The 24896-nt window shown below is 32.3% G+C and overlaps 1 protein-coding gene across 1 annotated transcript; it reads right to left on the reverse strand.

Moving 5' to 3' along the window:
* Positions 1-1324: 1324 nt before the first annotated feature.
* Positions 1325-3716, reverse strand: LOC139885998 (indole-3-acetic acid-amido synthetase GH3.6-like). Its single transcript, XM_071869743.1, has 3 exons — positions 3365-3716; positions 2136-3064; positions 1325-1914 (listed from the first exon to the last, which is right to left on the reverse strand). Exons 1-3 carry the CDS (start codon positions 3679-3681, stop codon positions 1328-1330), a joined length of 1833 nt encoding a protein of 610 aa, XP_071725844.1. The 5' UTR covers positions 3682-3716; the 3' UTR covers positions 1325-1327.
* Between the last annotated feature and the right edge of the window lie 21180 nt (positions 3717-24896).

Here is a 24896-nt window from a genome sequence, read left to right on the forward strand (position 1 = left end):
GCGATTGCTACAATTTGTGGTGGATTTGATATAACGAAAAACGAAGGTTCAATTTCCAGTAACGAAAACAAAGGTATGATGGATGCGTGTGGGTGGAATGGAATTGATTTGAATATCGCGGCAATAAAAATCAACGATCTGGAGCTTTATAGGTGGGTGAAATTGAATTATGGTGTTATGAACTTCGGAGTATAAATCTAGATTTTTTAAGAATCCATTGAACCAAAGTGTTCCTTTAACTGCGAAATCAATTAGATGATAATAATCCTATGATTTGGAATATAATAATCTTATTTTTAATAATGTTTTTGCTAATTGTTAAATCAGTTGTATGATGTTGTTCTTATTAATAATCTTGATCTTGATGTTATGATGATGATGATAACTTAGTTGCGAAAATGCGAAATCAGTTTCAAGATAACTTATGGTTGGTTTCAAATTTTAAGCATAATACACGTTTGGTCCTTCATTTAACTGGGCGTTAATACTATCTACTTGACTTTAATACGTGATAAACGCTCAGTTAAATCTGGGACCAAATGTGTATTATGCTTAAAACTTGGGACCAACCATGATCGATTTAAACTTTAGGTCCCAATCTAATTTTTGATACAAAATTCGTGAACCAACCATGAAATTTTTTCTATTATAAAATGGTAACCTACATTTGTTATCTAATCCTTTTGTAATAATCGCCATTACTTTGCACGAACTTAGTGCTAATAACTGATAAATCAATAGGAGTATATATTTTATGAGACTACATTTGGTATAGGTAAAGTAAGAATTTACGGATAAATGTGACATTTTTTGAAAAGTAAATATTAATAAAAAAGTTAGGAGATGTTAGAATTTATAAGTAAAGGTGTTGATCATTCATTTATATTTTTAATATATTATAATAGACATGTTTAAAGAGTTAGAGGTGATAAAACATTTAAATACATCCACTTTATTCGACTTTTGGAGACACAGTAAGGTAGTTTTTGTTGTAGATATATAATTTGATCGAGCCCATGAATGTTGTGGGCAGGTTTCCTGGCTGGATTTGAGATAAAAAGTCAACCAAGTTTATGAACTTTCAAAGAAACTGTTTTCAATAAATGTACATTACCTAATTTATAGTTTAATAATACAGCAATAAACGACCAAAGTAACATGACACATGATCATCGTTACTATTTTTTCACTTTTCTAACTATAATCCAATTTTTACAAATACACAACCAAACATGCTTTACAGTGTTGTACTGTACAACACTGTAAAGCATGTTTGGTTGTGTATTTGTAAAAATTGGTTGTGTATATATCACTACTCATAATTTAACTAATTAGCATTGCCCCATTGTTTATGGCCCGGAACCCATTTTGGGCATTTCGGGCTAAAGCAACTCAAAACCACCCTAGAGTTCAAAAGCTCGATAATGGGTTCGAACTTCACACACCGTGGTGTCTTGTACTGGTTAATCGACGCACCATTACTTATCGCGTAGTCCATTAACTTATCAAATGTACCATGTTCCACAATCTTTATTTCTAATGGCCCGATCGACTTATCAGAAGCTCTCCCTTGTCGATAAACGCTGTTAAGTGATCCTTCGATTGCAAGACAACAATCTTCAAACACGGATGGTGGGACCGGTGTGGAATCGTTCACGCTTAACTCCCAGAAAATCACGTAGTGCCCGGGGATTGTAGTTGTGTCTGCATAGCTTGTGTACTCGGTCAAGGTCACATCGAATGGCATCAAATGGGTCACTGCTTTTTCGATTGCTTTGTGTAATTCTACTTCATCGGTCTTATCAGAATCGATACTTAATGCTACATTTTTTCGACATATGAAGTTAAATTGAGGGGCTTTGTTCTTAAAGCCTGCTACTCGCAACACATCGCCAACCCGGTACCTATATAACCCTGAAAAATTAACACAAAAAATTCATCATTTCATTTATATAAATTAAACCATGTGTCAAAATAGAGGTAATTAAAAAGAACATTGAAATTTACACTTTCATTGATAAATTCACTTTAACTGTACATTTTAATATGTGTACTGTACAAGTGCCTAATGCACAGTTTCAGTGGATCTATCATTTTTGTTAGTGGATATATCATCCTGTAATTAAAAAACTCACCAGCATAAGTAGTGACAACAAGCTCATATTCATGACCAAGTTTAACATCCGAAAGATCTATCAGCTCCTGTTGTTCTTTCTCATTGAGTGATTTGGGCATAGATATTGAACTAGTGACTCGATTGTTACGATGTACGGGAAGGAACTCGAAATAAGCCATGGTCGGAATAAGGGTGTACGAAACTTCACTCGGTTTACAAAGCGGGTTCAAGTTTACTCCGAAATAACATTCGGAAGATGCATACATTGTGCAAACAAGAGGCAGCCCATTGCCATAGTAAACAAGAGTAGGTATGTACTGTGACATGGTCCCCGTAACGATAACATCGATATACTTTGTGTTGGGCCACAACCTTGTTATGATCCCATGCCATGATTTTTTCGAACATTCATATTCGATAAAGTCAGCTAACTTCGGGTCGGGTTTCAAAACCCTCATCACAGCTTCCTTCACGGACAAGTCAGTAATCACCGGGTTCAAAATTCCGGTTCGGATATCATGACACAAAACTTTCCAATTCTTTTCTAGAAACCGAATGGCCCGAATGAACCCGGAAGCGAAAACTGCCCCGACACGAAGAACTTCATTATGTAGACAAAGCCCACATAAGATTTGGGAATACATGCTTTGGTATGAATCAGGGCAGAGGATGGCTTCATTCGGGCTGGTGTAGTTTGTATACGGGTCGTATGGTCTTTTTTTAAAATGGGGACTTTTGTAGTAACTAGTTAAAACGGGTCGGGCTACTAGCCCGCCCGGAGTTTTTGCTTCGGATTTGATAAACAAGAAATACATCCCTTTTCCTTTATCTAAACCGGGAACAAACTGGTTCATAACTGGCATTAGAAGACTGTATAGTAACGATCTTCTTTCGAGTTCATCTTCGATTGTAGGCATCAGTTTCCTTTCTCCTCCTGACGTCCCCGAGCTACATAAATCAAATTCAACAACAACAACAACAAAAAAAAAAAAAAAAAAAAAAAAAAAAAATTTCCATGAAAACCCGATATAGTAATTACCATAATATAGAATGATAGTAGTATAAATTACGTTAAAGTTTTTTTTTAACCCCAAGTTGTGCCTCAGTGGTTGGATGCTTAAAAATCTCCTAAGGAGACTCGTATTTGATTTTTACCAGCTACACTTTGAGGCTTGTCTTTTAAAAAAAAAAATGTTAAAGTTTTTTTTTATGATTCATTGAATTGTACTAAAAAATTTATAATGGTACCTAGTTAAAAATTCGGAAATGGGCTTAGAGGAAAGAATTGGGGAGCGATCACCATTAGCTATACGTGTGATATAGGGTTGGAGGTCATCATAAGTGATAACGGGTATAAGTTTCTTAAAAGTATCTCGGTCCGTGTGACCCGAAAGCCCATGTCGATTAAGATATTCGGCATGGGCATTTTGAGAGAGGATTTCAGAGAGGATTTGTTGTTGAACTTGGGCGGGGTTCGAGGTAACATCTTCGATAAACTGAAGAGTGTTTTTGTTTTTTTGGGTGAGAGTGTAATCTTCATGTATGATTTTGGGAGCTTCAGGCATGTTGAAAGATGGTTGTTTAAGGAGATAGAAAAGAAGGTGTTGGGGTTTGTTATGGATAGAAAGGGGGAGGGGAATGAGGGGTTATATAGAAGAAGAAAAAAGAAGGTTATGGTCCATGTTGTGTGTGTATCAAAAGACACTTAAAAGTGTTGTAAAATGAGTATTATCTTCATAGGCTCATGCAATTGGCCAGTGGCTTGACTGTAATTTGTGTTTAGCTTATAGTTTATTAATTAATTAATATTTTATCCGTCTCAAAATAACTGCATACCTTATTACTTAAATTTGGTTTTTCTCAAAAAAATTGTCACTTACTTTATTACAATAGAAAATATTTTAAATCTAACAAAAAGTCAACTCTGACAATAATTCTAGGACGGAGGGACTAACATGGTTAAAAAGTTAAACTGTGTCGATAAAAGATAAAATGATTAGGCATAATATGGTTCAATAATTTAAACGATCTAAGCTATGAATCATAATAATCTATTCAATAATCATTTTAAATGAGCGCTATAGATTATGTAAAATTATCGTATTAGTATTTTACAATAAAAAAATTGCTTATTAAAATTTTCAAATATAATTTAACGAGATTATTTAATTAAAATGAATATGCCTATAGTTAATAACTCTGCGGTTCAACACAAATCTTTTTTATCATACAACATCATTTATCATTCAATGATTGCAAACAAAACGCTAAATGTAAAACAATTCATTCAGCGTTAACTACTCAATATTAATCAAACATAACCTTAGTTACATTATGTCATTAATATAAATATAAATATAAATATAAATGTAATATAATAAATAACCGTATTTCAATGATTGTAAACATCATTTATTGTTAAATTATTATAACAAATGCGCTAAATGTTAAACGATTAATTGGCCATGGGCATTATGAAGATTTATATTGTTATAATGAATCGTAAAGATTCGAGCAACGACTCCGATAAAGAACAAATTCAAACAATCGTAAGTTCTTATAGTCGATAGATGACATAACCAAGAGCACCTACAACATTCGTAGAATGAGATCGGGGAAGCTGCCGCCAAACATTTTTATGATGATTACCTTTCGGATGAGCAAGTGATTGTTAATCCGTATATGTTGAGGTATAATGACTTACTCTCAAATACCATCCTCTTCTATTTGTTGAATAATTTGAACAAGTCGCAGAGCTTTCGAATCGTAATTGGAACCACGTAACCTCGAACTCATAAGTAAAAATGTAATATTTTTTCTAAGATGGATTTATATTTGGAGATATATAGAAAAAGATGGATGAGGAAGATGGTTGTGAAGATATAAGTGTATATGTGGTGTTTATATAGATAAAAATTTTAAATTTATTAAATTTCGGAATTAAAAAATATATTTTCAAAGGATATATATCTGTTGAAATCGTCCCAACCAACCAACAATCACCGAGTGTCCCTGGCGCATCTCTTACCTTCCGTGAGTTTATAACTGACTCCCCCGCGCATCAGTTTTTTACGTCGCGTTAGGGGCGTCTGGGACGTTAAATGTTGTCAACTCGTCTGATACAATGCTTTTTAACGCTGCGTTAAAAATAGTCTTACTTTCTAAACATCGAGAAATATATGATATAGTACTATCATTATAAATTTTTTATTTTTTCATGCTTCAACCTTGTACTTTGTTATTTATATATGGTGGTTCACAAACGATACACCACACCACAATTTCTTTTTTCATTTTTTGACACTTACTTTATTTTTAGCGCTTAATTTGACATGTTTTTGACACCTATATGTGTCATTATGTTTTTGACACTTCAAAGCATCAAAAAGGAATAATTCACTTACACTTAAAAGTGTTTAAAAGTTAATACTACCACAAAAAAAAATTAACACCATATTTTTTGACATTCATATTTTTGACACCATGTTTTTTGACATTTCATATTTTTGACAGTTTGATATATTTGACACAATATTTTTTCACGCTTTCAATTTTTTGAACTTATAGGTGTTAAAAACATGTCAATTTATAGATAAGTTAGAGCGTCAAAAATAATAGAAATGTCAAAAAATGAATATATTTATATTAATTACAAGTCCAAACTTCTATCATAATATTTATTCTCTAAAATGTTAAATAAAATAAGGATTTTGTAATCTATCATATTTAGCAGTTTTCCGAAACGAAAAGAAAAAAAAAAGTAGAAAGAAAGACTAATTTAAGCCTTATTAACACCAAATGTATTCCTTGTAAAATAAGGATGATGATTATTATGATTATTATTATTATTATTATTATTATTATTATTATTATTATTATTATTATTATTATTATTATTATTATTATTATTATTATTATTATTATTATTATTATTATTATTATTATTATTATTATTATTATTACTACTACTACTAGTTTAATGCCCACGAATTCGCGGGACTTTTTTTATTGGACTAATCAAAAAATGTATTATGATTTACAAATGATTAGACTTATACAATTATTATTATTATTATTATTATTATTATTATTATTATTATTATTATTATTATTATTATTATTATTATTATTATTATTATTATGATTTACAAATGATTAGACTTATACAATTATTATTATTATTATTATTATTATTATTATTATTATTATTATTATTATTATTATTATTATTATTATTATTATTATTATTATTATTAGAAATTCTTAATTAATACCAAAAATAAACTTTGAACCTTTTTATATTGTTCCAAAAACAAACTATAATGGATAACTCAGAAAAATAATTTGATTAATGCATCATCAAATATCAATAAACAAACTTTTTGTATAGTAATTCACACTCCATAAAGCTTATGTAAATTGCAACAATTGTAATTTTGAAACATAACTCCATAAAAGAAGTAAAGTATTATTTTAATACTATTAAATCTATACACAGTTGCATACAATGTATGATGCATACAACCATATCATGAAAAATAAACAACTTACATTATCAGTTGTGTCAGTTCCACCTGATAAAAGTCCACCTAGGCTATATCATTTATGCAATTCTCTAAAACAGAAAAATATAACCACACAAACAGAAAAAATACTACACATTCATATTCCATTTAATAAACTGAAATCACAACCTGATTAGGTAAACGTGAATAACATCACTTGATAATTAAATTTAACAAAACTTGAAGTACTTAAACACATAGATTTTGCTAGAATTTTATATCCATAAGAATTATCTCCGGAGTATATCTATTTCATGAAACATTCCCCTTATATACTCATAATCATGGATACTATATTACATGTTTAGACTCACTCAATTAGAACCCGCTAACTTTGGATCATTCACTCATATATCCCACCATAAAACCATCGATTTTGATATGCACTTTCATCCGTTCAAAGCTTCAAGTCTACACCACTTGAGACTATCCAACACTTCTTAATTTTTTACCTTCAATAGGAAAACGTCATGTGTTTAAGATTGTTCAAATTCGGCTTCTTCTACTATCTTCAATTCATCTTGTGTTTATCCACTTTCTCTATTAAGAAATTCTTTTGAAATAAAGTCAACTTTTACAATGAAACACCAAAGTTGATAGACAATGGTTATATCAAAACCCGTATCCTATATTAAAACTTGTATCCTATTAAGAAGTAATTGCACTAATGTCTTCTTTTTTTCAGCTCTTAGTCTCTTGAAATAATGAATTTTATTCACAATAACTTTCTTGAAATGATTCGAGTTATATTCAATAAGCAGATAATAATAGTATAGTTTTAGTATAAGACATAAAATAGACCCTATTAGCAAGATTGAACTTGACCCACTTACATATAATGGGGTTACACTACCAACTACATGATCATATGGTTCTATATCACAGAATATGAACTGTGTCGTATCCGTTGAAAACATAACCTGCAAGCAAGATCACCAAAAAGATGTTAGAGCGACGCTCAATAAAATAAAATACAACAAAAAATCAGAAAATTATACAAACGCATAATGTTACAAATAACGTAAGACGTGATGTTACATCACCTTTAGAAATCGACGGTGATCATCGCCTTTAGAATAGAACTGTGAAATGACAGCACTTTAAATAGCTAGCACATATGACATACTTAACAAAAAAATATGGGTTAATTGATATTATCACCATCATCAATGTTAATTGGTTTATTTTTGAAATGGCTTAATTATAGGTAATTAGTTTGAGTTTATTTTTAGATAAAAATTTTGTTTCGTAAATTTTAAATGGTTAATCAAATTTTGAAGGGTAACATATATAGATTCCATAATTATATGCTACCATAATCTTATACTAAAATGCTAAAATATAATTTGTGATATATTATTATACTTTTTAAATTTATTAAGAGTTTGTATTGTATAACAATTGTGAGACATCATAGGTTTTTTATGAATGAATTGACGTTCGATTCTAGAATATGGCTTAAAAATTTTGCATAGTTATAGGAGTTATTGTCGAAATAATTGCTTATAGTAATCATCATTTGACTATAATTCATAATCAAGGGAAGAATTACAGTGATTTGATGTTATCTAAATTTTTAAAATTGATTTATAAAGTGATTGTAGTCATTTTAGCAATATTTGAAATATAATTGATGACTTGTTATTAGATATATTATAAACCTGCCTATATATTAAGCCTCCGTTCAAATATGAGTCTTTCTAATTGAAAGATCTACACCCTTATATCTGTTTAACAAAAGCTTAATCAACCTATTTAAAATAATATACATATAACTATCAACTGTAATTATTAAAAATAACTCACAAAAATGTGAAAAATTCATGAGAACTTACAGTAGCGTTGGATTTCATGACCATCGATTACGAATTGTTAATTACACTCTCGCACCGAGTTCCTACACATTTCTCAATCAATTTGTAAATTCAATGATGGAACGATGTATGATTAAGAAATATTAGGGTTAGCAACAACAACCTTTTTAATAATCGATGAGATTGACGCCATTAACAGATTACATTAAAAATGATGATTATATGTTTCACAAAATGAGATTGGCGCCATTAAAATACTCGTTCATCTGAATTTGAAATCATCACAAACAAATGGAATGAAGTCATAACAAATTTCCATCCATGTTCATCTGAATTAAGAACCTTAATACAAATAACATAAATCAGATAGTTGTTACATGTATTAACATGGCTATTATGAACATCAGACTTAACAACCCTAATAATTGAAATTTAAGATAAAAAAACACATAAATTAGATGTATCAAAAGAGTTGTGATAAACAAAATATTAACAACATAAATTAGATGTATCAGAGAGTTGTGATAAACAAAAAAAGAATAAGAACGAAACGTTACTTACAGATTTAAATATATGAATTCGATCGATGAAGGTTCTGATCAGATCGGAGATGGATATCGCATGAAATAATCTATGAAGATTCATGGATGAAGATGATTTCAGTTACACACTCTTGGTTTATGCAGATGAAGGAAGTTCACCAGATGAAGAAAAAAGCATCAAGAAAGATGAATGCAAACAGATATACATTAAATAAGTGGAATTGCAATTTAATTAGAGAAAAAAGTCAACTACGTTATTTAGCAAGTATTAATGTAATTTTTACTTGAATTAATGTGATTAGAAAATTTTGAATTAGTTTTGATTTTGAATTTGCTTAAATTAAGCACCTTAAATAATTACTCCCTCCGTCCCAGATTAATTGTCCCCAGACAAAAAACACAGTTTAATAAATGTCATTATCATAGTGTACTTTTTCTGTACTTTTTTCTAACTTTACAGTTTTACCCTAATCAATTAATTAGAAAAGCCTCTAACTTTTGTAATTTAATTTATTCATTAAGGACAATATTGTAAACTTTACTAAATTTACTTTTCATTTTTGGAAGTGGACAATTAATTTGGGACAGCCCGAAAAGGAATAATGGACAATTAATCTGGGACGGAGGGAGTATTAATCTGGGACGGAGGGAATAAAGGAATAATGGACAATTAATTAGAAGAGTGTTTTGGTAATCAAACAATTCAAGGTGATGATTATGATGTCCTTAGGAAGTTTTTTGAAAATGAATGGTTGAGATTATTTAGGAATAAGTTAATGGAGGGCTATGATTAGTTATTGTTATTTAAAATGATCTATTTTCATATTTGTTATTATATATAGCATAGATTTATTGATTCTCTGGGATCATTCATATTCATAAAGGCTTATTTTCTTGTATTTATTTCTTAAGTTCTGTCACCTTTCAATTCAAATTATGTGATTAAAAAGTATGAACTAATTAAGTTATTTTTACTACAGTTACATGAATAAAATTTGTCTTAATTTCTTTATCTAGCCATTCATTGTGATTATTCATCTTTCTCTATATTCAATGGTCCCATTTATGTATCACATTTTAAATATTAAATTTATTGGTCCGATTTGTACACTGTAAGTCGACCACAATTTAGCTTTAACGACTGGAGGCCAAAAAATTATATTACACCAAACAACTCATTTATATAATCCCACCAGTGCAGAAAAATATTGCAAGTTCACATGAAAATCGCTTCAGATTACAATCGCTTGGCAAGATTACAATCCCACCAGTGTAGATGTTTAGTATGTTGGTCTTGAACTTTAAAATTTACATTACTTGGAACACCAACATAAAAATAACCTTGGAAGGAAATAAATCATATATGATGCTTTAAATAATAGTAGTAATGTAATAAAAAGATTGTGCACTCAATCTTGCTCAATCTTGCTGATGTTATTTATTAAACCAAACAGATAAAAACTTTATGTAGCATTGTGTGTCTAATACACACAAATAATAGTAAACCACAAAACATAATGAAAAGAACAAAAGTAATTGTTGTTTAGTGTGCACATAGAAAACATAGAAAATAGTAAAAAATAGAAATTCAGCAAGATGATCAAAGATGGTCCTCCTTGAAATCAAAGTCGTTCCATCTTCGGTATTTTGAGTGCACCAATGCCAGTTGATGTTTTTCTTGTGGGAGTATCATCATCAATAACATCAGCAGAATCGGATTACGGATTTACGTTTTCCACTATTAGCTTTTTCTCTATGTTTGGAGCTTCCCGATGTTGACAAAGTTCCATCATGCATCACATTATTTTTTACCTGTAGTAGTAAATAACCAATAGAACAATGACCAACACAGTTTATATCTAATTTTTTAGTTTTAAAATACAACAGAGTAATAAGTAGAGCAATAATCAACATAGTTTGCATCCAAATTTTTAGTTTCAAAATACAAAAAAGGTATTACACAATTCGAAAATAGATAGTTGTGTACCTTGAAGGTCCTGGGTGTGTTATATTCATCACTATCATTATCCAAGTCAATTGGGTCACCTTTTTTTTTACTGAGTTTGGTTGTTATCTTCTTCGTTACTTCTAGATCATCCGTTGCATCCACTACAGTGTATACACGGTAGTTCTTTGAGACATTAAAGTCATTTTTTTTTTCTATCCAAACGAATGACTGGTTCAACACACCATTCACCTCAGCAAGGACGTCATAAGGGTCAGCACACTTTTGATACATGTAGAAGCAGTTTGTTAATAAATGACATGATCGATTTCTTCATTATAATGTTTGTTTATAATAATGACTCATATTAGTAAAAAATTGACTTACAGATTTAGCACGTGAATTCAACCATATAATACTTCGGTTACACAATTTTGATAGCTGTGAATCAAACAAAGTCATCTCACACGTACCAAATGTATCTCGAACTGTCATGGTTGTTCGGATCCTGAATAGTTGATATATATAGACATTCTTTTTCAAAGGTAGATGATATATGCTTTTATAAAGTCATTTTAAGAATGATAATTATTTACCTAGGAACCCACTGCATTTCAGCAGCACATTTTTCACACCACAATATAGCTTTTTCCAGCTCAACATTGTATGTATCCACAAGTTTTTGCTCACACTTCCAGCACAATTGTTGAAACCATCCTTTATTATCTAAAAGTCTTTTTACCTTAGCATGTACAACAAAATTTACATCCTGCAATATACAACATGAACAAAACATTGTAAGTATTGCAAGCATGTCATATACAAATATTAGTAGAAAATATTTGGGTCAATCTTGCACTGATCAATAATCAAAATTAATAGACAAATAAACAAATGACATTTTGATAATAATTGCAAGTTGTTTCCAAGTCATGTGATATACAAATATCAGTAGAAACTATTTGGGTCACTAATCAATACTAAAATTTAGAGTAAATTATCGAAAATCAGATTGTACGACAAAAAGTACATAGGTATTAACCTTTGGTAAGTTAACAATCTCAGAAATCCAAGTTGGTGAAGTTGTTTCAAATCTTGCAAGAACTGAAGACTCTTCCTCTTTAAAGTTTGGATCCATAGTTGGAATCTGACTAAGCTCAACCCTGTTTGGATTGTTCTCAAACCTAAAAATTTTACAAACATTAATAGGGTCTTGGTATTTTGCATAAGATTGATTATTGAAGACTGTCACCGTCGTTATTTTTAATGAGCAATTTATTAACTATGAAAATACTTACATGGTGGTGTAAATTGAAATTGGAGGAACAGTTTCATTGAGATACAATCTTGTACCAAAGAATATGTTATTGACTTGTGGCCCATCTATAATAATGCATAATAGTATTAGACATTACACAAGAATGGTGAAAGTAAATTTGTAAGATTGTATGCAAGACATTACACAAGAATGGTGAAAGTAAATTTTTAAAATTGTATGCAAATAATTAATTAGTACCATCCCAATCTTTAAGGTTGTAGTTATGGATCAAAGCTACAATTTGTTTGTCATCCAAGTGGTACTTTTTTGCCATTTCAACTAATCTGATGGCGTGTTCTCCCCATAACGCACATCGTATAAGCTCACCCCTATATAGATATAATGAAATTAGTTGTTTGTAATAAGTTAAATAATATCACAAAGTACTTGTCTTTGATATTGTTACCTGAGATTCTGCAACTGGAATTCTAAAATTTTCCTTAATTTCTTTCTAATCTTTCTAATGACATCATAATTCTAGATTAATTTGTTTGATTACAAAAATACCCTTTAAAATAATCCTTAATCACTTCTACCCCTTAATACCCCTAAAATTAAACGCGCAGTTTATAATCCCTCAATACGCATATAACTCGCTGAACACACACTAGGGCAACCTCTCTAAATCGCTTCCTTCTACACGCATCTTCTTCAAAAATTAATCCCAATAATCAGTATCTAAGAAGGTTAGCGGGTCGATTTCGTTGATCAATCGTTGCTGTATCATCATCGTTACTTTGATAAAAAAAAAATTAGTCGTTCTAATATTTTTCTTATGATTTTGGTGTTTTAGGGTTCTATTGTATATGGATACATTTGTATATCGAACAATAATTTAGGATCCTAAGCTTCACAAGTCAATTGAAAGAATCGGGAACGAAGAACGTTTGCGGGTAGATTTCTTTGATCAATTATCATTGGATGAATGCCACTGTTGTCGATCTCTGCAACTGTGGGTTATCAGTGAGTTCTCGCTTCATAATTTATCGTAGACATAGTGCTTAAATATTCATTTAATATATCATTATTATAATTAGAACAATTTAGGTAACCAACTATGAACTCATTCCTTGGTGGAAGAAATATCATAGTTACAGAGGAAAACAAACATAAATATGTGGATCTAATTGTCGAATATCGTTTAACAACTGCCATACGACCTTAGATTAATGCTTAGTCTCAAAATGTTGTAGTGCAGCTGATGTCTACAACTAAATGTGAGTCAAGTGTATTTATTTACTTATTTTGTGCGTCAAGTGTTACTTGATTAGGTTATGGTAATTTTCTTCCTTGTGCGTATGTATTTACAACCCTTCCAGCCAGTAAATCAATAAACAATGTTTTAAATATAAGATATATATATATATATATATATATATATATATATATATATATATATATATATATATATATATATATATATATATATATATATATATATATATATATATATATATATATGTATGTATGTATGTGTGTGTGTGTGTGTGTTTTGCATTCTTTAAATTAAATAGATGAATACGAATTTACCGAATATTTCATCATCCCGTAGCAGTTTCTCATTAACCTAATCATAACTGACTACACGATAAATGTCAGTTTCTATTTCAAATTCAGGACACTTTTGAACATTACAGATTTTGTAGATGATAATCTTATACGGATTATTGATAAACTTTGATGTAGTCATCTTTTGAGTCGATCACTGTGAACCTAGAGAGATATATGTAGTGACCCGAACTTTTCCATGTTTATATATATTAATTGAGATTGATATTTACATGATTAAATGTTTCCAACATGTTAAGCAATCAAACTTGTTAAGACTTGATTAATTGAAATATGTTTCATATAGACAATTGACCACCCAAGTTGACCGGTGATTCACGAACGTTAAAACTTGTAAAAACTATATGATGACATATATATGGATATATATATAGTTAACATGATACTATGATAAGTAAACATATCATTAAGTATATTAATAATGAACTACATATGTAAAAACAAGACTACTAACTTAATGATTTTTAAACGAGACATATATGTAACGATTATCGTTGTAAAGACATTTAATGTATATATATCATATTAAGAGATATTCATACATGATAATATCATGATAATATAATAATTTAAAATCTCATTTGATATTATAAACATTGGGTTAACAACATTTAACAAGATCGTTAACCTAAAGGTTTCAAAACAACACTTACATTTAACGACTAACGATGACTTAACGACTCAGTTAAAATGTATATACATATAGTGTTTTAATATGTATTTATACACTTTTGAAAGACTTCAATACACTTATCAAAATACTTCTACTTAACAAAAATGCTTACAATTACATCCTCGTTCAGTTTCATCAACAATTCTACTCGTATGCACCCGTATTCGTACTCGTACAATACACAGCTTTTAGATGTATGTACTATTAGTATATACACTCCAATGATCAGCTCTTAGCAGCCCATGTGAGTCACCTAACACATGTGGGAACCATAATTTGGCAACTAGCATGAAATATCTCATAAAATTACAAAAATATGAGTAATCATTCATGACTTATTTACATGAAAACAAAATTTCATATCCTTTATATCTAATCCATACACCAACGACCAAAAACACCTACAAACACTTTCATTCTTCAATTTTCTTCATCTAATTGATCTCTCTCAAGTTCTATCTTCAAGTTCTAAGTGTTCTTCATAAATTCTACAAGTTCTAGTTACATAAAATCAAGAATACTTTCAAGTTTGCTAGCTCACTTCCAATCTTGTAAGGTGATCATCCAACCTCAAGAAATCTTTGTTTCTTATAGTAGGTTATCATTCTAATACAAGGTAATAATTATATTCAAACTTTGGTTCAATTTCTATAACTATAACAATCTTATTTCAAGTGATGATCTTACTTGAACTTGTTTTCGTGTCATGATTCTGCTTCAAGAACTTCGAGCCATCCAAGGATCCGTTGAAGCTAGATCCATTTTTCTATTTTCTAGTAGGTTTATCCAAGGAACTTAAGGTAGTAATGATGTTCATAACATCATTCGATTCATACATATAAAGCTATCTTATTCGAAGGTTTAAACTTGTAATCACTAGAACATAGTTTAGTTAATTCTAAACTTGTTCGCAAACAAAAGTTAATCCTTCTAACTTGACTTTTAAAATCAACTAAACACATGTTCTATATCTATATGATATGCTAACTTAATGATTTTAAACCTGGAAACACGAAAAACACCGTAAAACCGGATTTACGCCGTCGTAGTAACACCGCGGGCTGTTTTGGGTTAGTTAATTAAAAACTATGATAAACTTTGATTTAAAAGTTGTTATTCTGAGAAAATGATTTTTATTATGAACATGAAACTATATCCAAAAATTATGGTTAAACTCAAAGTGGAAGTATGTTTTCTAAAATGGTCATCTAGACGTCGTTCTTTCGACTGAAATGACTACCTTTACAAAAATGACTTGTAACTTATTTTTCCGACTATAAACCTATACTTTTTCTATTTATATTCATAAAATATAGTTTAATATGAAACCATAGCTATTTGATTCCCTCAAAACGGATTTAAAATGAAGAAGTTATGGGTAAAACAAGATTGGATAATTTTTCTCATTTTAGCTACGTGAAAATTGGTAACAAATCTATTCCAACCATAACTTAATCAACTTATATTGTATATTATGTAATCTTGAGATACCATAGACACGTATACAATGTTTCGACCTATCATGTCGACACATCTATATATATTTCGGAACAACCATAGACACTCTATATGTGAATGTTGGAGTTAGCTATACAGGGTTGAGGTTGATTCCAAAATATATATAGTTTGAGTTGTGATCAATACTGAGATACGTATACACTGGGTCGTGGATTGATTCAAGATAATATTTATCGATTTATTTCTGTACATCTAACTGTGGACAACTAGTTGTAGGTTACTAACGAGGACAACTGACTTAATAAACTTAAAACATCAAAATATATTAAAAGTGTTGTAAATATATTTTGAACATACTTTGATATATATGTATATATTGTTATAGGTTCGTGAATCAACCAGTGGCCAAGTCTTACTTCCCGACGAAGTAAAAATCTGTGAAAGTGAGTTATAGTCCCACTTTTAAAATCTAATATTTTTGGGATGAGAATACATGCAGGTTTTATAAATGATTTACAAAATAGACACAAGTACATGAAACTACATTCTATGGTTGAATTATCGAAATCGAATATGCCCCTTTTTATTAAGTCTGGTAATCTAAGAATTAGGGAACAGACACCCTAATTGACGCGAATCCTAAAGATAGATCTATTGGGCCTAACAAACCCCATCCAAAGTACCGGATGCTTTAGTACTTTGAAATTTATATCATATCCGAAGGGTGTCCCGGAATGATGGGGATATTCTTATATATGCATCTTGTTAATGTCGGTTACCAGGTGCTCACCATATGAATGATTTTTATCTCTATGTATGGGATGTGTATTGAAATATGAAATCTTGTGGTCTATTATTATGATTTGATATATATAGGTTAAACCTATAACTCACCAACATTTTTGTTGACGTTTTAAGCATGTTTATTCTCAGGTGATTATTAAGAGCTTCCGCTGTCGCATACTTAAATAAGGACGAGATTTAGAGTCCATGCTTTTATGATATTGTGTAAAAACTGCATTCAAGAAACTTATTTTGTTGTAACATATTTGTATTGTAAACCATTATGTAATGGTCGTGTGTAAACAAGATATTTTAGATTATCATTATTGGATAATCTACGTAAAGCTTTTTAAACCTTTATTGATGAAATAAAGGTTATGGTTTGTTTTAAAATGAATGCAGTCTTTGAAAAACGTCTCATATAGAGGTCAAAACCTCGCAACGAAATCAATTAATATGGAACGTTTTTAATCAATAAGAACGGGACATTTCAGTTGGTATCCGAGCGTTGATCTTAGAGAACCAGAATTTTGCATTAGTGTGTCTTATCGAGTTTGTTAGAATGCATTAGTGAGTCTGGACTTCGACCGTGTTTACTTGAAAAATGATTGCTTAATAAATTTTGTTGGAAACTATATATTTTTAACATGTGAATATTATGTGATATATTAATCTCTTAACGCGTTTGATATTATGTGATAGATGTCTACCTCTAGAACAAGTCCCATTGACTCACCTAATAATAATGAAGAGTCAAATGTTAATTGGAATGATTCGTGGACTGATTCACAAGTTCCCGAAGAGGAACCGGAAGAAGAGTCGGAACCGGAAGAAGAATCGGAACCGGATGAAGAAATAGAACCGGTGGGGGAAATAATAAAACGGTTAAGTAAAAGAAAATCCTCAACCAACTGACCAAGGTTAATTATGGTCAATGGTGTTTCCGCCAAGGAAGCAAAGTATTGGGAGGATTACCAATTCTCCGATGAATCGGATTCCGACGAGAATTCCGATAATGTTATAGAAATTACCCCAACTGAATTTAAAAAGGCAAAAGAAAATAATAAGGGAAAGAGCATAAAAATAGAGAAATCTAATTCCAACCCCGATGAACTTTATATGTATCGTCAACCCCCGAAGTCCTTAAGTTGTAACAATGACCCGGGAACCTCTAAACTACCAGGTTTTTCTAAACCAATGTGGAAAACGACGGCTCGTATTAGGGGAACATCATATATCCCTAGAAACTTGGCAAAACGAACCAAAACTGAAGAAGAGGAAACAAGCGAGTCGGAATAAGATAGTTGTATTCGTGTGGTGTAATATATGTAATATAGTGTGCTTATGCTTTATGATATATGTAAACATTGCTTGTATTAATAAGTATTTTTTTTATGAATCTAACTCTTGTCTATTTTACAGTATAAAAACACAAAATGGATAGACAACCCAATATTTTAAGAGACCTACCCGGAGACATGATTGATGAAATCTTGTCTAGAGTCGGTCAGAATTCTTCGGCACAACTATTTAAGGCGAGATCAGTTTGTAAGACATTCGAAGAACGTTCCAAGAATGCCTTGGTTTATAAAAGGCTTTCGTTCGAAATATGGGGGATATCACATTGGGAAATCCATAAGTTACGATGTGTTTACTTTGACGCATATATTGCGGGGAACCCAAATGCTATTTTACGCAATGGGTTAAGAAATTATTTTGACTCAATATATCCGAATATTGGACTTCGTGATTTAGAAAAAGCGGCTAACATGCAACATAAAGAAGCATGTTATGCTTACGGATTAGTAATGTTCGCTTCTCACCAAAGTGAGAACAAGAACATCGGGCTACAACTATTAAACAAAACATTCCCACAAGTGACGGAGTCGGTAATTGGGGTAAGAAATGAGGTTTTTAGATTGTTACGAGACTGTTGGACATTACGTAACCCTCGTCCCTTTGACGACGTTACAACACGCTGTCTTATCAACGGCCATAACGGTTATGTTCCACAAGACCAAGGATGGGAAGTAATCGTAGTAAAACCAGAATGCATGACTTGTTTCTGGACGTATGAATTACGTGTCTTTATTGCCTTTGCTGAACGACTTGTGTACTAGCTAGAATTATCTTCACAACCATCTTGTAACAAATTTATTGTGTGCTATATTTCATGCTATATGTAAAATAAGCGGTATTGTAAGTTTGTAAAATATTGTGTAAAAGTTTGAACGCAAAATATTATTATAATCAATTTTTCATATAGAATTGTAGTAGTTGAATTGTATATTAGCTACTAAGTATGAACTTAACGGGTAGGTACTACCCGAATTTAAACTTATAAAACGCTAATATGAAGAAAAAGCTTTTATAAATGAGTTCATATTATGCTACGAAATACTATTAACTACTCTTAATATTCTGTATGATTAACTTGTTCCATTTGACTATTTTGAAGGAAATGGAACCGACTACTCGACACACCGTGAATATGAATGAAGAGGAATTCCGTACTTTTCTAGCTTCAAACATAGCCGCAGTACAGGCTGCGCTACATACCAACAATAACCTTGGATCTAGCAGTACAGGAAATCGTGTAGGATGCACCTACAAAGAATTCACTGCCTACAAACCTTTGGAATTTGATGGAACCGAAGGACCTATCGGATTGAAACGGTGGACCGAGAAGGTCGAATCAGTGTTTGCCATAAGTAAGTGTACTGAAGAGGACAAAGTGAAGTACGCTACGCATACCTTCACAGGTTCTGCGTTAACATGGTGGAATACCTATCTAGAGCAAGTGGGACAAGACGATGCATACGCACTACCGTGGTCAGCATTCAAGCACTTGATGAACGAGAAGTACCGTCCCAGAACCGAGGTCAATAAGCTCAAGACAGAACTTAGAGGGCTACGAACCCAAGGATTTGATATTACCACGTACGAAAGACGATTCACAGAATTGTGCCTATTGTGTCCGGGAGCGTTCGAAGATGAGGAAGAGAAGATCGACGCGTTTGTGAAAGGATTACCGGAAAGAATCCAAGAAGATATAAGTTCACACGAGCCCGCCTCGATACAACAGGCATGTAGAATGGCTCACAAACTAGTGAACCAGATTGAAGAAAGAATTAAAGAACAGACTGCTGAAGAGGTTAATGTGAAGTAAGTCAAAAAAAGTGAGAGGAAAACAGTGATAAGAATCACCAATACAATAACAACAGCAATTACAACAAAAATCGCAACAATTATCCCAACAATCGCAACATCAATCGCAACTACAACAAATGACCCAACAACAACAACAACAACAACAACAACAACAGCAACTACAACAATCATCCCAACAACAATAATAACCGCAACAACAACAACAATCAGAAGCAGCTATGCCAAAGGTGTGAAAAGTATCACTCGGGGTTCTGCACCAAATTTTGCAACAAGTGTAAAAGAAATGGTCATAGCGCGGTGAAGTGTGAGGTCTACGGACCAGGGGTTAATAGAACGAAAGGAACAAATGGTGTCTGAACGAGTAATGGCGGAGCAAGTAGTGTCGGAGCAAGTTATGCCAATGTAGTTTGTTATAAATGTGGAAAACCGGGCCACATTATTAGAAATTTCCCGAACCAGGAGAACACAAATGGACAAGGCCGCGGAAGAGTTTTCAATATTAATGCGGCAGAGGCACAGGAAGACCCGGAGCTTGTTACGGGTACGTTTCTTATTGACAATAAATCTGCTTACGTTTTATTTGATTCGGGTGCGGATAGAAGCTATATGAGTAGAGATTTTTGTGCTAAATTAAGTTGTCCATTGACGCCTTTGGATAGTAAATTTTTACTCGAATTAGCAAATGGTAAATTAATTTCAGCAGATAATATATGTCGGAATCGAGAAATTAAACTGGTTAGCGAAACATTTAAGATTGATTTGATACCAGTAGAGTTAGGGAGTTTTGATGTGATAATCGGTATGGACTGGTTGAAAGAAGTGAAAGCAGAGATCATTTGTTACAAAAATGCAATTCGCATTATACGAGAAAAAGGAAAACCCTTAATGGTGTACGGAGAAAGGGGCAACACGAAGCTACATCTTATTAGTAATTTGAAGGCACAAAAACTAATAAGAAAAGGTTGCTATGCTGTTCTAGCACACGTCGAGAAAGTACAAACTGAAGAAAAGAGCATCAATGATGTTCCCATTGCAAAAGAATTTCCCGATGTATTTCCGAAAGAATTACCGGGATTACCCCCACATCGATCCATTGAATTTCAAATAGATCTTGTACCAGGAGCTGCACCAATAGCTCGTGCTCCTTACAGACTCGCACCCAGCGAGATGAAAGAACTGCAAAGCCAATTATGAGAACATTTAGAGCGTGGTTTCATTCGACCAAGCACATCACCGTGGGGAGCTCCTGTTTTGTTTGTCAAGAAGAAAGATGGTACATTCAGGTTGTGTATCGACTACCGAGAGTTGAACAAACTTACCATCAAGAACCGCTACCCACTACCGAGAATCGACGACTTATTTGATCAACTACAAGGCTCGTCTGTTTATTCAAAGATTGACTTACGTTCCGGGTATCATCAAATGCGGGTGAAAGAAGATGATATTCCAAAGACTGCTTTCAAAACACGTTATGGTCATTACGAGTTTATGGTCATGCCATTTGGTTTGACTAACGCACCAGCTGTGTTCATGGACCTTATGAATCGAGTGTGTGGGCCATATCTTGACAAGTTTGTCATTGTTTTCATCGATGACATACTTATTTACTCAAAGAATGATCAAGAGCACGAAGAACATTTGAGAAAAGTGCTAGAATTATTGAGGAAAGAAAAACTGTACGCTAAGTTTTCAAAGTGTGCATTTTGGTTGGAAGAAGTTCAATTCCTCGGTCACATAGTGAACAAAGAAGGTATTAAGGTGGATCCGGCAAAGATAGAAACTGTTGAAAAGTGGGAAACCCCGAAAACTCCGAAACACATACGCCAGTTTTTAGGACTAGCTGGTTACTACAGAAGGTTCATCCAAGACTTTTCCAGAATAGCAAAACCCTTGACTGCATTAACGCATAAAGGGAAGATATTTAAATGGAATGATGAACAAGAGAAAGCGTTTCAGTTATTGAAGAAAAAGCTAACTACGGCACCTATATTGTCATTGCCTGAAGGGAATGATAATTTTGTGATTTATTGTGACGCATCAAAGCAAGGTCTCGGTTGTGTATTAATGCAATGAACGAAGGTGATTGCTTATGCGTCTAGACAATTGAAGATTCACGAACAAAATTATACGTTACATGATTTGGAATTAGGCGCGGTTGTTTTTGCATTAAAGACTTGGAGGCACTACTTATATGGGGTCAAAAGTATTATATATACCGACCACAAAAGTCTTCAACACATATTTAATCAGAAACAACTGAATATGAGGCAGCATAGGTGGATTGAATTGTTGAATGATTACGACTTTGAGATTCGTTACCACCCGGGGAAGGCAAATGTGGTAGCCGATGCCTTGAGCAGGAAGGACAGAGAACCCATTCGAGTAAAATCTATGAATATAATGATTCATAATAACCTTACTACTCAAATAAAGGAGGCGCAACAAGGAGTTTTAAAAGTGGGAAATTTAAAGGATGAAATACCCAAAGGATCGGAGAAGCATCTTAATATTCGGGAAGACGGAACCCGGTATAGGGCTGAAAGGATTTGGGTACCAAAATTTGGAGATATGAGAGAAATGGTACTTAGAGAAGCTCATAAAACTAGATACTCAATACATCCTGGAACGGGGAAGATGTACAAGGATCTCAAGAAACATTTTTGGTGGCCGGGTATGAAAGCCGATGTTGCTAAATATGTAGGAGAATGTTTGACGTGTTCTAAGGTCAAAGCTGAGCATCAGAAACCATCAGGTCTACTTCAACAACCCGAAATCCCGGAATGGAAATGGGAAAACATTACCATGGATTTCATCACTAAATTGCTAAGGACTGCAAGTGGTTTTGATACTATTTGGGTAATAGTTGATCGTCTAACCAAATCAGCACACTTCCTGCCAATAAGAGAAGATGACAAGATGGAGAAGTTAGCATGACTGTATTTGAAGGAAGTCGTCTCCAGACATGGAATACCAATCTCTATTATCTCTGATAGGGATGGCAGATTTATTTCAAGATTCTGCAGATATTACAGCAAGCATTAGGAACTCGTCTAGACATGAGTACTGCCTATCATCCACAAACTGATAGGCAGAGCGAAAGGACGATACAAACGCTTGAAGACATGCTACGAGCATGTGTTATTGATTTCGGAAACAGTTGGGATCGACATCTACTGTTAGCAGAATTTTCCTACAACAACAGCTACCATTCAAGCATTGAGATGGCGCCGTTTGAAGCACTTTATGGAAGAAAGTGCAGGTCTCCGATTTGTTGGAGTGAAGTGGGGGATAGACAGATTACGGGTCCGGAGATTATACAAGAAACTACCGAGAAGATCATCCAAATTCAACAACGGTTAAAAACCGCCCAAAGTCGACAAAAGAGCTACGCTGACATTAAAAGAAAAGATATAGAATTTGAAATTGGAGAGATGGTCATGCTTAAAGTTGTACCTTGGAAAGGCGTTGTTCGATTTGGTAAACGAGGGAAATTAAATCCAAGGTATATTGGACCATTCAAGATTATTGATCGTGTCGGACCAGTAGCTTACCGACTTGAGTTACCTCAACAACTCGCGGCTGTACATAACACTTTCCACGTCTCAAATTTGAAGAAATGTTTTGCTAAAGAAGATCCCACTATTCCGTTAGATGAAATCCAAATCAACGAAAAACTTCAATTCATCGAAGAACCCGTCGAAATAATGGATCGTGAGGTTAAAAGACTTAAGCAAAACAAGATACCAATTGTTAAGGTTCGATGGAATTCTCGTAGAGGACTCGAGTTCACCTGGGAGCGTGAAGATCAGATGAAGAAGAAATACCCGCATCTATTTCCAGAAGATTCGTCAACACCTTCAACAGCTTAAAATTTAGGGACGAAATTTATTTAACGGGTAGGTACTGTAGTGACCCGAACTTTTCCATGTTTATATATATTAATTGAGATTGATATTTACATGATTAAATGTTTCCAACATGTTAAGCAATCAAACTTGTTAAGACTTGATTAATTGAAATATGTTTCATATAGACAATTGACCACCCAAGTTGACCGGTGATTCACGAACGTTAAAACTTGTAAAAACTATATGATGACATATATATGGATATATATATATATATATATAGTTAACATGATACTATGATAAGTAAACATATCATTAAGTATATTAACAATGAACTACATATGTAAAAACAAGACTACTAACTTAATGATTTTTAAACGAGACATATATGTAACGATTATCGTTGTAAAGACATTTAATGTATATATATCATATTAAGAGATATTCATACATGATAATATCATGATAATATAATAATTTAAAATCTCATTTGATATTATAAACATTGGGTTAACAACATTTAACAAGATCGTTAACCTAAAGGTTTCAAAACAACACTTACATGTAACGACTAACGATGACTTAACGACTCAGTTAAAATGTATATACATGTAGTGTTTTAATATGTATTTATACACTTTTGAAAGACTTCAATACACTTATAAAAATACTTCTACTTAACAAAAATGCTTACAATTACATCCTCGTTCAGTTTCATCAACAATTCTACTCGTATGCACCCGTATTCGTACTCGTACAATACACAGCTTTTACATGTATGTACTATTGGTATATACACTCCAATGATTAGCTCTTAGTAGCCCATGTGAGTCACCTAACACATGTGGGAACCATCATTTGGCAACTAGCATGAAATATCTCATAAAATTACAAAAATATGAGTAATCATTCATGACTTATTTACATGAAAACAAAATTACATATCCTTTATATCTAATCCATACACCAACGACCAAAAACACCTACAAACACTTTCATTCTTCAATTTTCTTCATCTAATTGATCTCTCTCAAGTTCTATCTTCAAGTTCAAAGTGTTCTTCATAAATTCTACAAGTTCTAGTTACATAAAAT

Source organism: Rutidosis leptorrhynchoides, chromosome 1, assembly GCF_046630445.1.
Source record: "Rutidosis leptorrhynchoides isolate AG116_Rl617_1_P2 chromosome 1, CSIRO_AGI_Rlap_v1, whole genome shotgun sequence".
In the NCBI taxonomy this organism is placed as follows: Eukaryota; Viridiplantae; Streptophyta; class Magnoliopsida; order Asterales; family Asteraceae; genus Rutidosis; species Rutidosis leptorrhynchoides.

Coding starts and splice junctions, on each gene's coding strand:
- LOC139885998 (XM_071869743.1), bottom strand. CDS start 3,681: ATGCCTGAAGCTCCCAAAATCATACATGAAGATTACACTCTCACCCAA. Junction 3,065..3,364: donor ATTTCCGAATTTTTAACTAG/GTACCATTATAA, acceptor TGATTTATGTAG/CTCGGGGACGTCAGGAGGAG. Junction 1,915..2,135: donor TGTTGTCACTACTTATGCTG/GTGAGTTTTTTA, acceptor TTAATTTTTCAG/GGTTATATAGGTACCGGGTT.